Here is a 19,380-nt window from a genome sequence, read left to right as displayed (position 1 = left end):
ATCAATCACCTCATACGAAGGACGCTGAGCTTAGAAGGCTCAAAGATTCCTCAAGGTTTTAGAAACGGGCACGGGAAGTAGGGGTGCTGCAGCAGCCTGTTTTCACAGGATTGTAAATTGCAACGCGTAGGGGTTAGTGCGTAGAAAGAATTTGTCTGCTCTACTCCTGAGCACAAGTCCACCTTCGGTGTTGTGTAAGGTAGGCAGGTTTTTTGTGTTCAGTTTTATTTATCGTGGCGCAGGCACTTTCATTTTATATGAGAGAGAGTGAACAGCTCAATAAACCTTTTATTTAAATGCTTATGTCTTATAAACCCGCACGTTGCATCGCGATTGCAAGCAGTATCAAAAATGTGATGTGTAGTCAAATGACCTGGTGTGGTGAACCCCCCTCCCCCTAAAAAAACATGTGCATGTGTGTGTGTTTGGCTGCACTTGTTTTCCCTTAGGGGCACCTCGGCTGTAATTTTCCCTAACCTAAAACATGTTCCCGTGCCCCTGTTCAAAGATATATTTTTGTCAGTCTTGACCTCTTTTGCTTGCTTTCTGTGTTTTCTGTGTCTGGCTTTCACACATAAAATTGCTCGTCCGTGACGCTATCAGAAGCAGTTTTCATGTGGAAGTCAAAAAAGGCACAAGACGCTTATGTTGAGAGATTCACTGAAGTCCTGACATGGGTCTTGTGAAAGGGCCTTACACATCCTCATAACAACAATATTCACACTGGAGAACGTGTGAGTCCAGCATCATGCTTCTTCTCCCCCACTGACAGCTCACCATAACATGTGTCTGTGTGCATGCAAGTCTGTAGGACAGCTAGCCCTTCTCTAGAAAGCTCTCCATCAAAGTAAAGGGGGGGAAACACATCAGAAAAACAGAGCAGGGGAGAATGCAAATGCACTCTAAAGCCTTTGCAGATGATGTCCTTCCTCCCACATTATGTTAATCTAGTATCAGAAAAGAAATTGTTAGAAAAACGTGCATTTGGCATTTCTGCAAAATTATATTGCATTGACTCTTGCATGTTCTGCTGCATTTTCAAAGTGGAATGCAGTGTGTGGCACGTAAAATTTTCTTCAAAAAGGTTAACTGCATTTGAAAGTAATAACTGATAGTGTTAACAAAAGCAAATGTCAGTAAAAAAGGCATTTGCTGAGGCAACCATGCCATTTAACTTGCTTATACATGTGTTTGAGCTCTTTTATTGAGTGTCGTGACTGGTGTTTCACAAGATTTGTACCCGAACGCTCTGTATCTTAACTTCAATGCCGTGCCAGGTGAGCTACCAAGCAAGTTAATGTCAGAAAAGCTATACTGTGATGTAATCGGAATAATGTATAAGCTTAGAAATCATAAAAGTAATTTGAGGTCTTAACAGTATTGCTCAAGAAACCATACAAAAAGTGTTTACTGTTAATCAGAATTTGTATTAAAATAAATAAAATAAAAATTTAAATTCTTCCATAAAGAAGCACTCTTTTAGAGCTATCTAAAGGGAGAAGAAGCTGTACTGTGTGTGAAGAACGTCAATACTGGCACTCTCTAAAGGTCAGCGACAGTCGTTATCATCAAAACATGTTGACACTGATAATGATAAATCATTTGAGGTGAAAGCACAAAAGGCAGAGAGATACTTTGTGTCGGAGCCACTGAGAGTTAGCCAGAGCTTTGAACCATTAACTAAAGTCTATTGAGATCCAAAACGTGTAATCAAAATAACCCTGTTTATCAAAGGTCGCTGTGAGAAACAGGCACACGAGGCTGTGATTTTACACTAATGTACTCTCTCAGTATACAGTAAAGAACAAATCACTGGTTGGGCTCAGATGATTCTTACAAAGCCTCAGTCTGAAATAGACTAACGTGTTATAACAAGCCAACGGTGACTAAATCAAGCCATCATTTCACATAACAGCATTAGCATTACATGCAGGAGGAGCACTGAGAAGAGTTGGACCAGTTGAAGACCATAAATAATTCATCATAATAGGTTATAGGGCTATATACTCAGTTATAGGGCTGGACGATTAATCGGAAAGTAATCGAAATCGAAGTTCGTAACCTCTAGCCAACGTAATTTTCCCATGTCAGTTATCTCGGTTTTACATTGATTGAGCGATTCCATGTGACATGATATGGATTTCGTTAAGTATTTTTTAACACATTTTCAGATGCTCATTCATGTTTATTTCGCACTGTTACCGTTAAGGAGGAAGAGAAGATCAGTTCATGTGAGCTCCGTGCTGACGCTTTTCTGGAGCTGAGATGCGCCAGAGCGATCTCACACCACAGTGCCAAAGGTTTTTATGTATTTGAATATTGTAATAAAATGGGCATAATTTGAAATCAGAGACTTTGTTTCAAAACAATAGTAACAAAGCACACCGATTATTGTGATTTTTGGATGGGTAGGCGCGCTACAATGTTCCGTTCATTCATCAACAGGATATCGGTTCGTAAAAATGGTAATGGATCAAAAATCGAGAAATCTGTATTTTTTTACCCAGCCCTAATAATTATTACATTACAAAACCCAAATGTAAAGTTTTAATATTATTTTATAACATTACAACCAAAAGTAATTTTTCAACTAATGAAAAAAAGCTAGAAAATTATGCTTGAAAACATACTTACTTGCAAATATTGTAATTATTATGTTATGACATAGTTATTACAACTACAGGACTAACTTTTTTACCCCACTAGAACAACATGAATATTCATGAATTGTGCATAATAAAATGATGGACGTGTAAACAGGGCAATCTGGATATCATGTTCTCAGGTCATTTGGATTTCATATTGTCATTTTGCTTTTACCTCTGCCTCCGGAGGGCACTGTTGCCACATCGCCAATGCCAGGAATACTCATGCTGAGGCCAGTGTTCACTAGATGCCCTTCTGTGGGCTTCAGCCGCCAATTCAAGCCAAGCAGATTAAGAGCTATGAGGGAGAGAAAGAGAAAATTAAAAAAATAGAACATGACACTACATTACACCTTCCAACTACTTTATGTATACACGGATGACACGTCCTGACAGCTGAGAGCCTGCAACACCCAAACACTATAAGTCCTGCTGACAGAGGTGACTTTAGCATACAAATACACTCATTATATAAAATGACACTTTGACTGCAGTCTGTGCTTTGTTTGGGCTCTGTGCCCAGACAGGTTTAGTTGGACCAGGTTTAATCCAAACCACTACAGGAATACTAAACTTGCCATAGATATGAATATGTCAGACAGAAGCGGGTGGGAAATGAGCAAAACACAATTTTAAATGCGACACAATAAGATTTCAGAAAGGAAATGACACTTATCTTGATACTGAAAAACAAGGTGTGAGAGGACAAGAAAATTATCTCGGAAAAAAATAAACTGAAGCCAGTTTAAAGTTGGTGACAGATGCCAAATATTATCAACACATTCTTGTGTGTGTGTGTGTGTGTGTGTGTGTGTGTGTGTTAGAGAAGATTTTGGCTAGCTGCCTGCTTTTTTCTGCACCCCATATGTACTATAATCAGTGCTTCAGCGCTTCCAAGACTTTGTAGAGACTGATTAGCTCCAATGGAGATCACTCGATATGCAATATTCAAATATGTCAAGACGCGTTTAAGAAAAATGATAATGATCAGAGAAAGTTAGTTTTGTGATGTGCTGGTGGAAATTACAGACGAGGTACCCCAAGGGAAAACAAGTGCAGTCATACACACACGCTGCACACATAACTTGCGGGGAAATGCTGACATTTGCAGTATCAACCCTAACACCTCATCGCCGCCCCTAGTTCTTCTATCCCTCCTTCAATCTCATCCACACAAAATCAATGCCAACTCAAGTCTTTTGGTACCTCCTGACTTTACATATGAGGGCGTGTTATCACTCTCGTGTAGAGGGGTCAAAAGAAAAAGCTGACTCCTTCAGGCTGTCAGATGCTCTGATGCCATCTAGTCATTGTCCCACATGCACCATTCCTCACCTTATCTCTTTATCCTCTAATCAGCTGTATCTCTCATTCATTCATTGTTCTTTTCACCTTTTCTCGTGTCCTCCATCCCTCCTGTTTTCTCTTTGTACATTTCATTACAGTGCTCGCTGACAGAGATGGTCTGTTATGACCTGAAACATCTTGTTGCACAAAGCAGTGCTGTAGAGAAATTCTTAACATAATGTGTTATTCATCTGCAAGCTACTGGTTTAATTCAAAGCTGATTTCGCGACACAAAAGCAAATATTTCAATTATATTATATATTTGATTTAATTAAATATACCGGTATATAATTAATTTCTTTTTTTATTCTTTTTTTTAATATCTTTTTTAATATCTTTTAATATTTTTTAAAGGCAGAAATGGCTTTAATGTGAAATAGATGTATGTTTTAAAAGAGTCATCATCCATTTGCTTTTGGAGTTCTCTTTAAGCAAGATGTCAGTGTCCAGGTTGCATACAGGGCAGAAAGTGCCGGTAAACCATGGCTATGAATCGAAAGGCTAATGGGTTGCTCTCTTCACGTATATTAATCCTTCTCAAATTCAGTCTCAAAACTAAAAAAAAAAACATTAAAAAAAAATCAATCAACCTTTAAATATCACTGAAAAGCATTTTAGCATCAATTTATCATCTGAGAGCAAAACATGTTTTAATACAAAAAAATTTAACAGCTGCAAGGAAGTGAGAAAATAAAAATAAAGTCCACATTTGTGGGGGGCAGTTTTATAGCCCAATCTCTTAAAGGGCACCTATTACGTCCTTTTTTACAGGATGTAAAATAAGTCTCTGATGTCCCCAGAGTGTGTATGCAAAGTTTTATTTCAAAATACCCCACAGATAATTTTTTACAGCATGTTAAAATTGCCACTTATTTGGGGGCGAGCAAGAGGGCGGAGCTACAATAGCTCACACTCCAGTGTCAGGACCATCTGTCAGTAACAAAATCAGTAGCTCAGGGTTTTTCCTGGGTTAGAAATGGTCTTTGGTGGTGGCTGACCAGACATGGTCATCCACACACATGCATATATGCGCACACATGTGCACACACACACCAACAGTAAAAATACCTACCCGTGTGATCTGTGAGCCCAATACTGACAATAAATGTAAAATAAATGCAATTTTTTTCATTTTGCGGAATTAGATGCTGACCTCATTTAATTTCGATATCTCATTATGATATCTTGATGTTTGTTTCTTTAGTTCCTCTTTTTACAAAGTTTGCATGGTTTACCGATTAATTATTTTGGCAACAATTATTAAAAAGTAGCATTAAAAATGTAATAATAAATAGTCTAATTCTCTACCATATACAATTTCATAAAACTATTGGCTATCAACAACTTGCGTTGTTTTGGTAATTTACTACACATTATCAATATAAATGCTCAAAATAAATACATGAAAATACTGTGGATTATTAAAACTAATTCTTACTAACCCCTCTTGTTTAATGGGTTAAGCACTCTTGCATTCTCATTTCAGAGGTGTTGTGAGTAAATGATTACACACTGATTCGGGAGTTCAGTGTTGGACAAATCAGTTCATTCAAATGAATCGGTCCAAATTAGTCATTAGTTCGTGAATCGGACAAAAGCGTATGTGTTATATGTGAACCCAGACGGTTAAAACAACGCTAAAGATTTGTCAACACAGAAAACATTACATAAGGATATTTTTCAGTTTATTTGAAAGTATGTTTTATCTCTAGCCTGACAAGCCAGACCCACATCAAGATGTTTGGTCAGGAAACTCACCATTGGCAGGGCTCAATCCGAGGGGCGGGATAAACGGTTGTCTTTCAAACTCCCTCTGCACGCGATAGGATAGCGCTACACCAACCAGAGCAACGAAGGTGAAACAGAGCTTGTTGATAGATTAAACATTCGCCGTATCCGGTCAGCAAAATTCCCAACCCATCTTCCCTTTTTAAGAATGACTTCAGGGCCGTTCTTTGTTCTTTTCTCAGAGAAAAGCTTAACTCTTAAGTCTTCCAGAGTTGCGGTCAAAGCGGATTCGAAAGACCGCCGTTTGCCAGTTTCTGTGTTCACTAGAAGCACGCAAACGCAACTCGGCCGTCGTCATTATGGCCCCGCCCACCGACTCTATACACGATGTGATTGGCCCGGCAAGAATTAGGGGAATACAGCTCAGAAGGGTATTGAGAGTTGCTTGACGACACTCGCTGGCAGATTAAATTTGCTGCCGTTTCTAGGCTAGTTTATGTCAGCTGCGTGTGCAAAATGTCTGTCAAAAGAAGTGCGTTTTTGAACACAATTCACATCCAGCAGTAGACTAATTGTCTAAACCGAAATTTGGCACAGAAAGATAAATAATTTTTCAATACTCATAATATCTGAGTTTTCCGTTCCATACCATAAAAGTATCGCCGCTCGGTGCCCAGCCCTAGCCCAGAGATAGAACAGGTATAGTTTTGTTTAATTAAGATTATAACTTATTTGTCATATTGCTTTAATCTAGTATTAGTACAAGCCTTTTGTAGCGTACCCTGTTTAAAGGATGGCCAAAACTTTACTGGTGAGGTTTATAACGTTTATTGTACTTAACATAAAGATGAAGCAAAATACACAATACAAGAAGTGCGTAAACTCTCTCTCTCTCTCTCTCTCTCTCTCTCTCTCTCTCTCTCTCTCTATATATATATATATATATATATATATATATATATATATATATATATATATATATAGGTACACCATGTAAAAGTGAATTTCAAGTGAATTCATATAAAGTATGTCACTGCCACATGAATTTAAATGTCATTTCAACAGTATGTTTACAAGTTTTCATTTGCTGCAAATGTGTTAACAAGGCAACTATTTGTCAACAGAGGATATTCAATTAACAGTAACAACTTTAACCACAGTAACAGTGGAATAAATAAATACAATTAAAATAATTGTAACATTCATTTGCATACCGGAGGTTCATTAAGCATGCATCTAGAGAATAAAACTGACAGACACAAAAAGTGCCTTGATATGTCATGTCTTCAGTGGAAGAATGTGGACATGGTTAAGAATCAGGTAAGGGCCACCCACTGGTCAGCGTTCTTGTTAGCATTATTGTCATTATTATTATTTGTATTTTTTTTTGCTAATCAAATCTGAGGGAAATCTTCAACAATTTTCAGTCTACGCAATAAGCATTAATTATTAAGATAAAATGTGTTAGATGTGAAATTCATGAGATGCTGCATCTCACTTTATGTAATCTCTATGTATAATTCACCTCTTCAAAGTGATGAATAATATTACCTACCTAAAGCATGGAGAAAGAAACAGGAAGAAAGAGAAGGAGCGAGAGAACAGACGGGGATACAGATGACAAAAGTATTCCCCTGTCTTGCCTGGGTAAGTCTGCATCTTCAGTCTGGAGTTCTTCTCTGACTCAAAAGCACACTGAGAAAATGAAATCTGAGCTGCAAAGCTTATTTCACTGAGCTGTACCAGCTGAGTTGGTGCTGACAGCAGCACTGCAAAAGTGGAACTCATTTTTGAATGCATTTTTGACCTAATGCTTTATGGGTCACATATTCAGTTTAGGGAAATAATAAAGGCTTTAATCAGACCCTATTTGCAGTCGAATATCTAATGCACAGATCCGATATTTGACAAAAATCTTTTATTTTTATTTTTATCTTACCTTATTAAAATATTTTTTTTTACTGCCATAACCATCTGGGTTTTCATTAGGTTCACCAATATTAAAATGATGGTAAGCTAATAATTATTTTCATATTATGGTCCATTGCCACTAAAATTCCATAATATTAATTAAAAACATTTTTAATATGCATTATTGTTCAAAAGTTTGGAGGCATTAATAATTTATTTAATTAAGGATAAATTAAACTGATTAATGTTACAAAAGACTTCTACTTCAAATAAATAAAACTCTTTTTTTTTACTTTCTATGCATTAAAACGGTTAAACAAATCAGCATATTAGAATGATTTCTGAAAGATCATATGAAGACTGAAGTAAGGATGCTTTGCAATCAAGGAATAAATTCCATTTTCAATATAATAAAATATAACACTTTTGTTTCATATTATATTAATAATAACTGTATTTTTATTAAATTAATTATTAAATAAATGCTTTGATAAACAGTGATGTATATTAAAATATAAATAAAATATTTAAAAACATTTGGTAGAATTAAAAATCTATAGTTTTAAATTAAATTATGCATCACAATAATAGTATGAAAATGGATATTGATTTTAAGATCTGTTGGTCAGACAAACTAAGCACACTGCACTAATGATACTGCAGAAAGACATTATCAGTGACATTCTCACATTTTTATACTCGGTACATACATACACACTGCATGTATTTTGACATTCAAATGAACAGCATTTTGACAAGATATGTGTGCTGTTCAAAACCACGGGCGGTCCATAAGGGGCCTCTGATAGATGTGTACAGTATATGAAGGTGCTGCTGATGTTATAGCTGTGAGCTAATGCATGAAAAGCACTGCCCTCAGGCACGGCCCTGAAAACCAAACTACGCGCAAGTTAGCTGATCTCCTTCGTGAGCTCACGCTTGCAGAATGACTGGAGAAAAGAGCTGACTTACTTTTGACAGCATGAGAGATGCTTGGAAATTGAGGACGACACTAAACAGATAGCGGTGTCAGCTTTATTAAACATCTATACGTGGTCGGCGTGCTGCTGAGGTGCTCTGCGGAAAATCTCTGGAGGATTGACAGTATGTGTGAATGTCTGTTTGAGAGCATTACTGTTCTATGATTTTGCTCTGCATAGAAAAAAATGCCAAGAGGCTGCACAGAGGTTAAACCTAATTACAGAGAGTCCAAAACAAGGGAGACAATATGCCATGTGCTTAAATGTTGATTATTGATAGGGTCCACAACATATAGAAAAAACACACTAACATGATCAAGGAGCATCTGTCTGTCAGCTGCCTCTCTCTAATGCGGAGGAAGGAAGGTTCCCTTTCGAGTTGAAATCAACACTGCGTTATGACGTTAACACTCTGAAAGTGTCTGAAGCACATGTGGAAAACAAGACAATCACATTGGCTGGAGAAAAATCAAGTGACGTAGCGACAGTAGGGGGAACGAAAATGTCTTGTTGGAGCATTTTTTCCCTGCCCGGTTCAAGAAGTCAGAGGGCCTTTGCTCTTTCCGGGAGAGAAGGGAAGAGCAACGGGCCACTGTGGCGGCCAGCATTGACCCATAATCAAGAACAGCCATTCAAGCAATCTGACCTGAGAATGGTCATTGGGCAAAAGAAACAGCCCTGGTGGCTGTGGCCGCAGGCCGTCATGGTCGTCTCCAAGCAGCGACTATCCCACTGGATCATGGGTGCTTTTACCTTTGACTATGAGGCAAGGGTCAGCTTCGCCTCTTGGTGTTAGAGCCCACTTCAGCCGGGGTGTGGCCTCCTCAAAAGCTTAAGCCAAGGGTGCTTTCTTGCAGAATGTTTATACTGTAGCAGGCTGTCCTCATTCATAAGCTTTAGTTAAGTTAGTTCAACCTTCCAGCCAGGCCTAGTAATCTTTCTGGCCAGTTATAAGGTGCTTGGTATGCTTCTCCTTTTGAGAATTAAGTTCACTTCTCTCACATAATTTGCTTTTTGAGGTTGCTTATCATTTGCAACCTTTCCTTCAGACAATTATTATCTGACGACATGTTTTTTAGCAGTCTATTTATGGTCATATGGTCTTATGTCACCTGACCTTTCTCCGGCCAATGTGATTGGCTTATTTTCCACACATGCTTCAGACACCTGCTCATGCAGATCCCATAGCATCCTCTCAGGCAACCGGGTTACATGAGTAACCTGAGACTTTTTTTTAAATCAGAGCTCCATACTAGAATAGCCTAACTTTCATTTACTGAATAGATTACAATTTACAACTCAAGCCTTATAATAATAATAACGACATATTATTATTATTATTATTATACATTTTCCTATATTTTTCTGATGTCAAAACAACATTTCATATTCAAATAACTGCATTTTTCCTGAGTAGATCTGCCATTTCTTTCTTGCTACATGTTACACACAGCAGAAAATGTAAATACGTGTTTATAGACTTAGGGAGAGTCTAAAAAATTCAATTTTACAAATATTTTCATCTTGCTCCTCAGGGTTATAGCTACAAGGAAGAAAAAAAAAATCGATGCATCCTCGAATGATCAAAGTTGACAGTAAATACTTTCACCTTGAGCAGCAGAGTATCAGAGGAAGATGAATGTGCAGGACATTTAAAAAGTAACTGTCACACACAGCAGAGGGGGAAAAAAGTAAAGAGACTAGAGTAAATAGACTCAGGAAGGCACCATGACCGTATAAAATGTATTAAACAAAATATGAAGCGGGATATTGCCCCAGGAGACCAAAACTGTCTGTCTCTATGCTGTTCCACTCACACTCTCTCTCTCTCTCTCTCTCTCTCTCTCTCTCTCTCTCTCTCTCTCTCTCTCTCTCTTTCTCTCTCTCTCTCTCTCTCTCTCACTCACTCACTCACTCACACTCACACACACACACACACACACACACACACACACACACACACACACACACACACACACACACACACACACACACACACACACACACACACACACACACACAAAAGCTTGTGCATGATGTCACAGTTGTTGGGCAAAGCCTCATCTTTTAGTTTACAGGGAGGGCCCAGGATTTGTGGTACACCAATGTTTCAGAAAATCCAAAACATACAGACATCTACTTTACACAGACAGCAAACTCAGTTCCACTAACTATTATATTTCACCCTTTGGAACACGGCTCACTGCCAAATTATTTAAATCAGAAACTACTGATATTTGCCCACCGTTTCATTATTTATTAGGCCTTGTGTTGCATTTATACCCATGGGGGATATGTATAGATGAAACAGGCTGCTCCCTATGGGCACCATTCCAGCAAAAAGCTAATAAATTACACAATCTGAAGCCACTTTGAAGTCCAACAAAGGCTGGGAGGACCAGAAGACCAGAAGAAGGCTAGTGAGCCCAGTGAGAGGGAAGCTCACCAGAGGATAAGCCCTATTCCTGGAGCTCCAAAGCTTCAGCGTTCCCTCTTTGTCTGGGAAGAGTTGCTACCTGAATGAGCTGTGTAAATGAAAACAGTCATGCAAGTGTGTCCCTGTGGAGCTCACGTGCACGCACACATGCGCAAATGCACACACACTGTTGTACCTCAATCAACCTGACGCAACTCATCCTCACTTCACAGCAATCTTCACCTGATGTTACAGAGGACTTGTTTAATGTGTACAAGGGCTACACAATGAATTAAAATACAATCAAAATAATACTGCAGGTGATAATTATACTGCAAAAGGCAGTGATAAAGATAACAAGATAAATCTGCTTCAAAGTAAAAGAGCAGCACTCTGTCCTGTCAGCTGTGTTCTACACACAACAAACATTTATAGTTTGTATAGTCTTTAGCGGAGCTCTCAGTTTGTAAAACAAACTCCAACCAAAATAATGTTGCATTATTGTAGAACATTGTAGAACATTGTAGAACATTGTAGAAATCCCTGTGAAAACATTGTTCAAATACTTATTTTCCTCACTGTATATATATATAAGTAATTGAACACCTGAGAAAATCAATGTTCTTTGGTACAGTAGCCTTTGTTTGCAATTACAGAGGTCAAACGTTTCCTGTAGTTTTTCACCAGAACCTTGATATGCTTCTTAGGGTGCTTCACACCTGCCTCATTTAGTTTGGTTGAATCGTACAAGAGTTTGTTTCCCTCTTTGGTGCAGTTCGTTTGGTCAGGTGTGAAAGCAGCAATCGCACACTTGGGTGCGCACCAAAAGCGGACCACACAAGCATACCGAGACCTCCTTAAAGAGGTTTCAACCAAACCAAACGCTTTCAAACAAACTCTGGAGCGGTTCGTTTGTGGTGAGAACATGATCCGACCTCGAACAGAACCAACTGCAAAAGTACTGATCATTGTTGGACTTAACCAGCTGCCGTAGTAAGCTGCGCTGACATTATGTGCATGACGTTACCTGATAGTTAGTTGGCAATATTGTCAGAAGATGAGCATGTCAGAGTTAAGAATAATTATAATGCACGCCTCCGCTTGAAGTGACGAGCGATGCGCGGTCGTCGTCTGCAGTGGATTAGAACGTTGTTTTCACGTCGCATCTGCGCTTCATTATAGAAATGTATTGTTTGCATACTGTGGTAAATACACACAATGTAGTAGATTATGGCCAGTGACAAAACCAGCCCGCCAGTCGTCTCTCCATAGTGTTATAGTTTGCTGGCTTTTCCTCTTCTGTTGTAATTTTCCAACAAATAAATTCTGACCAATCGAAAAGCAATTTAGGAAATACGGCATGGCCAATAAGTGATGTGGATGTTGTCATGTGCCTGCGTTTTGGCTCGTTTCAACTGGTTTGGACCAAAGCGATCAGTGTGGTGTGAAAAGGAACCAAAAAAGCTGAAAAATGCAACAATGCATAATTGTTTGCCCTTGGTTCGGACCAAATGAACTGAACTAGAGATGTGAAAGCACCCTAAAAAGAGGTGAACCGAAAAGAGGTTCGGTTCATGTGAACTCCAGTACGGTTCGCTGCTGATCTGTACGCAATCATACTAAGACAGAAAGTGAACCGCTATTAATGACATATAAGTTAATAAAAATGTGTTTTGTGTGTGTTTCACTCATTTACCAGACGAGTGTCACTGACATACTGCAAGCAGAGAGCGGTAGATCTCATTTCTGCTCGTCTTTAGCGCTCAAGTATCTGCAGTGCATTTGCGGCAGACCGACGCAAGTGTCATTACGTACTGAAGCTTTGGTAACAAAACCAATAGTTCAAAAACAAAAATATAAAAGTGACAGGAGCAATGCTATGCATTCCGCCGCCTTCATGCTGGCTGTCATTACTAAGCAACCAGGTAAACAGCTGCTGCTTTGATGATGCAAACGAACCACAGTTCGGAACCAAATAATATAATATGAACACAGTCCAGCGGGGGCAGGAGGAGGGGTGAGCAATCGAACTCGGGTTCAGTCCAGGCAATCGAACCAAGTGTGAAAGCACCCTTACAGAGCCACTCCTTGGTTATCCTGGCTGTGTGCTTCAGGTCATTGTCATGTTGGAAGACCCAGCCTCGACCCATCTTCAATGCTCTAACTAAGGGAAGGAGGTTGTTCCCCAAAATCTCGCAATACATGGCCTCGGGCATCCTCTCCTTAATACAGTGCAGTCGCCCTGTCCAATGTGCAGAAAAACACCCCCAAAGCATGATGCTACCGCCCCCATACTTCACAGTAGGGATGGTGTTCTTGAGATGGTACTCATCATTCTTCTTTCTCCAAACACGTTTAGTGGAATTATGACCAAAAAGTTATATTTTGGTCTCATCTGACCACTAACTCTGGATCATCCAAATGGTCATTGGCAAACTTAAGACAGGCCTGGACATGTGCTGGTTTAAGCAGGGGAAACTTCCATGCCATGCATGATTTCAAACCATGACGTCTTAGTGTATTACCAACAGTAACCTTGGAAACGGACAATTTCATGTTCCTTGTCACCTTGGTGTGCTAAAATTTTTAAATATTAATGTAAATATACTTTAGAGCTATTTTACTCATTTATAATTCTAGAGGTACCAAAAATTGTGGCCAATGTGTTTTAGAGAAAAGCATTTATTGCATAATGTGATTTACCCCGCATTGTCAATTATTTTACTTAAATGAAAGGTTTGATTTTTGTGAATTTTTTAAATAAAAGGTCAAAAGGATAAACAATGCAGATTATTTTTTTACAGCCATATTTGATCATATTTACCAGGGGTACCAACAATTTTGACCACGACTGTATATACAATTTTTCTGCTGTAACTTAATTTCTTTAACCAGAGTAACTCAGCATTAAAATAATTGGTAAGAAATAATACATACAATTTAAATGATAATAATAATAATTAATCATTTAGTGGTGACATTATGCACAAGAATTTGTATTGGTATGAAATCATTGGTATGAAAGTGTTTTTATTCATAGTTTTTAAAAATATAAAACATAATAAACTCAAAAATATAATATTCATGGGGACTGGATTCTAAAAAGTCTAAGTAAAAACGTATCTAAAAATAAGGTTTGTTTAGTTGGTGTGAAAGCAGTTTTCTGAAGGTACAGTACATTTTCAGTTGGTATAAATGCAAATAAATTTGCTTTGTAGCTTTTGCACTTCTGAAAAATTCCTTAATTCTATTACTGAAAATATTAAAATATTTTTTTCTGACCACATCATGTAGTTCTAGTTTCTGCCAAACTTCCAAAAAACTTATCTGACTGACCAAGAAAGAGGATTGCAAAAGCAAAAAAACACACTGGCCTTGCATATCACCTTCAAAAGTGGACACACACACAATCAGCCTCTCCCTGAAGGTGAAACGCTGTTTTCATTGCTGCTGATCTCCTTTGAGCGTGTGTGTGTGGCTTTGATGTGTGTTTTGATTTGAGGTGCACAAGTCCTTCTGCTATGAATATAAATGAAAGGCTACAGTGAACCACCGCACCCCGAAGACCAGCTCCATCTGATTACATCAGCTCACTCAGTCTTGACTGTTGACCAAAAAACTCTCAAAGCACCCTGGGAAAACTTCCAATCCCTAGATAAAACTTGTCCTATAATGCCACACATGCACTCAAAAAACAAAAAAACATTGAGAATGTTGCTTCAGGCATGAAAGGTCTATGAGTCTATGGGTCTATGAACACACACATACACACACACACACACACACACACACACACACACACACACACAAACACACACACACACACACACACACACACACACACACACACACACACACACACACACACACACACACACACACACACACACACACACACACACACACACACACACACACACACACACCTCCCTGAACCTCCAGCGTGGGCATGACGAGATGGATCCAATCTATTCCACTCAGCTTGTCAAATACTCAGAGCACAACAATCATTCCCCACGGTATTAACACACACTCGCTCACAAGCAAATTCACCTCTTCTCCCTCTCTCAGTCCTATGCACAAGCGGAAAGCCTGATGTTTTGACTGACAGCATTTTTTATCGCAGGTATAGAGTGACGATGGGGATCCCACGATCTCTGTCCTGCAATCCGAGCGTATGTACGAAGCTCTAATCAAACTATTTCGCTCTCCTGTCACTCAGTGGCTTTAATATTAAGCAGATGTCAGAAAAACTGAATATAGGGGAAAGTAAACATAAAAAAGAAAGTAAAAAATGAAAAGTGTCATTTTAATCAGCTCCGGGCATGTACGCTCGAGTGTGTCAGTCAGGCAGACAGCGCAGGGCTGTGGGCTAGAGATTGGTTGGTGAACACATTATCTCCATGAGACAGAATCTCCAAAATCTCGGGATATGTAGGTGTGTGACTGATTGTTGTGTTTGTTTGCGTGCCCGTATGGGCAGAGGAGCATGCCATGAGGCTCCTGGGGTGTGTGAGGACAAATATAAAATGGGCAGGTGACACTAAATGTCCCTGCTGACAGAGAGCAGTGGTAAATGGACACACAGTGACTCATTCTGACTGACATACAGCGTGTTACCGTAGTCTTGATCTGTTTTCATAAACAAGTCACTGTTTCATTGGCAGGAGCTGGAATGGTGAGTCACTACACTTCCTGCTCACATCACTCTGCAACTGAATTTACCATCAACAGGAAATCAAAAGTGACTAACTACTTTATAAATTCGCAAGCATGCACAAACAATAATATCGTAGTCAGTCCAAATAAATTAAATGGAGAAAATTCATGTCTCACCTTACATCATTTCCCCTTGAAAATTTACTTTTTACAATTTGGAAGTGCATTGTGAATATTTCATGTTGCAAAAGTATTTAATCTAACGATCAAATCTCTCTTTTTGCTTCCTGAGGGATTCAGGTCATCCAGACTCTTTATCACGTCTAATGTTCGTACACAAAACACTCCTGTTGCATCCATGTGTGCAAGAAGGAAGGTGGGGGGGCAGAATACTTAACTTAGCCTTTAGACATCCATCATTTATCTCTCCTTCTTTCATCTGCTTCTTTCATCATCTTACACCAATTAGTCCAGATTAATCACAGTGGCCTTATGGCAGTCAGATGCAGCCACTGTAACCCGTGCAGAACCCCACACCTCCCCGATTCCTCCTGCATCAGGACCGCAACACCTGTCTCCTAGCAACCAGCATTCAGATCTCAGGCAAGGGATGCTGTCTCTGACATAAGAATGACAGGACAAACGTTCTCAGGAACAGCCATTCCCAAGAGGTTAACACTGTAATTAGGCCATGGGTGAGTAGTGGGCAAAGCACTGGGATGTTGGATTTGAATTGGAGCCCATTTTGGGACTGGATGTTTTGCAGCTGGTTTATATTACTGACAGAAAAAAATATTTAAGATACAACTCTCTGCTGGGTTCATAATAAAGTGTGCCAGATTTTTAGAAATGTACTCATTGGTTTCATTAGGTTTAGAATATCTTTAATGCCATTTTCAAGAAAATGCTAATCTAACACATCTGTAACCTTCTTCTTTTTCTTTTGGCTGTTCCCTTCAGGGGTCGCCACAGCGAATCATCTGCCTCCATCTAGTCCTATCCTCTGTATCTTCTTCTCTCAGACCGACTACCTTCATGTCCTCCTTCACTACATCCATAAACCTCCTCTTTGGTCTTTCTCTTGACCTCCTGCCTGGCAGCTCTAACCTCAGCATCCTTTTACCAATATATTCATTCTCCCTCCTCTGAACATGTCCAAACCATCTGAACCTGGCCTCTCTAACTTTGTCTCCAAAACATCTCACAGCATCCATACAACATCGCTGGTCTCACTACTGTCCTGTACACCTTTCTTTCATTCTTGCTGGTACTCTTTTATCACACAACAGACCTGACACTTTTCTCCACCCATTCCAACCTGCCTACACACGCTTCTTCACCTCTTTTCCACACTCCCCATTGCTCTGGACTGTTGACCCGTTAAAAAAGTACTTAAAATCCTGCGTAAAAATTCTTACCTCTTCTCCCGGTAACCTCACTGTTCCACTTGCTTTCCTCTCATTCACACACATGTATTCCTCCATCTGCTCCCTGCTCTCACTACAGATCAAAATGTCATCCGCAAACATCATAGTCCATAGAGATTCCTGTCTGACCTCATCTGTCAGCCTGTCCATCACCACCGCAAACAAGATGGGGCTCAGAGCCGATCGTTGATGTAGTCCCACCTTCACCGTGAAGTCCTCTGTCTCACCTATGGCACACCTTACCACTGTCCTACTGCTCTCATACATATCCTGCACCACTCTAACATACTTCTCTGGCACTCCAGACCTCCTCATACAATACCACAGCTCCTCTCTTGGCACTCTGTCATATGCTTTCTCTAAATCTACACAGACACAATGCAGCTCTTTCTGACCCTCTGTGTACTTCTCCATTAACATTCTTAAAGCAAATAATGCATCTGTAGTGCTCTTTCTTGGCATGAAACCATACTGCTGCTCACAAATGTCCACTTCTCCCCTTAGCCTTGCTTCCACTACTTTTTCCCACAACTTCATTGTATGGTTCAACAGCTTAATACCTCTGTAGTTTCCACAACTCTGCACATCTCCCTTGTTCTTAAAAATCAGCACCAAAACACTTCTCCTCCATTCCTCAGGCATCCTCTCACTCTCTAAAACCTCGCTGAACAACCTAGTTAAAAACTCTACTGCCATCCCTCCTAGACACTTCCATACCTCCACTGGTATGTCATCAGGACCAACTGCCTTTCCTCTCTTCATCCTCTTCAAAGCTCTCCTAACTTCACCCTTGCTAATACTTTCTACTTCCTGGTCAACAATATTTGCCTCTACAACTCTTCTCTCCCTGTCATTTTCCTCATTCATTTTCCTCATTCAAAGTACGTGTTCACCACAGCCATCTCCATACTTTTAGCAAAGTCTACCAACCTCTGTCCTTCTGGGTTCCTTTCCTGGAGACCAAACCTGCCCATCACTTCCTCGTCCCCCCTATCCCCTTCCCCAACATGTCCATTCAAATCTGCCCCTATCACCCCATCTCACCTCTGGGAACAGTCTGAATCACTTCCTCCAACTCGCTCCAGAATCTTTCTTTCTCATCTTGCTTATAACCTACTAGTAGAGCATAGGCACTAACAACATTCAAAATCGCACCTTCAATATCCAGCTTCAGACTCATCAACCTATCCGACACTCTCTTTACCTCCAGAACATTCTTCACAAACTCCAACTCCATTTTTCTTCCTTTCCACACCATTATAAAAAAATGTAAACCCTGCTACAATGTTTCTAGCCTTGCTCCCTTTCCACCTGGTCTCCTGGACACACAGAATGTCAACTTTCCTCCTCTGCATTATATCCATTATATCTACTAGTTCTCTGCCTTTACCTGTCATTGTACCAACATTCAAAGTCCCTACTTTCAGTCCTAAACAGCTGCCTTTCCTCTTCTCTCTCTGCCTATGGACACGCCTTCCTCCTCTAACACACTTTCCTCCTCTCCTTCTTTGACTAACAGTAGCCCCATTTCCACCAGTGCCCTGTAGGTCAACGGCACTGATGGTGGTTGTTTTTAACCCGGGACCCAACCGATCCGGTATGGAAGTCATTTTCGTGATTCGCATAATGAATTTGGCAAACTATTTTACGTCGAATGCCCTTCCTGACACAGCCCTCTCTATTTTTCTGGGCTTGGGACCGGCACAAAAGGTACACTGGCGTGTGACCTCCTGTGGCTAGATTCTAACACATCTGTAACCACTGAGTAAAAAAAAAAGTTGAAGTATAAATACACTACCGTTCAAAAGTTTGGGTTGAAGCTGTGGCTTTAATCCCACAGTGCGTTCAAATGCAGGGTGTTTTGTGAAGTGTGGTGCAAACTTTCAAGAACCAGTGTGATTCAGGGAATGAACAGTGTTGCTCACTGTGTGGTTACAGCTCAGTGGACCAGCCACACATATGCATTAAGAGTCCCATTGTATTGGCAAAAGTCCCTGAAGTTTTGGAATAGTTTACAAAACACTTTCCAGGCCACTGCACACCAGATACACACACAAATACACTTTCATTTAAAAGCTCACAACCATCTAAAGTACCCTGAGCATAAAATTTATGTGCACGTGTTGTTCTATCCCAGTGGAGACTTCAACCCTGAATGCACACAGACTCATGGGGACTTGTGTTACTATGGGGATCTAAACTGAGATCCCCAGGAAACAAGCTTATAAATCATACAGAATGTTTTGTTTGTTGTTTTGTTTTTTACA

At 39.8% G+C, this 19,380-nt stretch overlaps 1 protein-coding gene across 8 annotated transcripts in view; it reads right to left on the bottom strand.

Moving 5' to 3' along the window:
* tenm2b (teneurin transmembrane protein 2b) overlaps positions 1 to 19,380 on the bottom strand; it is a 324,894-nt gene that overhangs the window by 45,946 nt on the left and 259,568 nt on the right. For all 8 annotated transcript variants that reach the window (XM_067423508.1, XM_067423509.1, XM_067423510.1 and 5 more), the window contains one exon: positions 2,821 to 2,943. In XM_067423508.1, the coding sequence (XP_067279609.1) occupies positions 2,821 to 2,943 (123 nt within the window). The remainder of the gene's footprint in view (positions 1 to 2,820; positions 2,944 to 19,380) is intronic.

The sequence above is a fragment of the Pseudorasbora parva genome, chromosome 18, assembly GCF_024679245.1.
Source record: "Pseudorasbora parva isolate DD20220531a chromosome 18, ASM2467924v1, whole genome shotgun sequence".
In the NCBI taxonomy this organism is placed as follows: Eukaryota; Metazoa; Chordata; class Actinopteri; order Cypriniformes; family Gobionidae; genus Pseudorasbora; species Pseudorasbora parva.
This window is presented reverse-complemented; position numbering and strand designations above follow the sequence as displayed.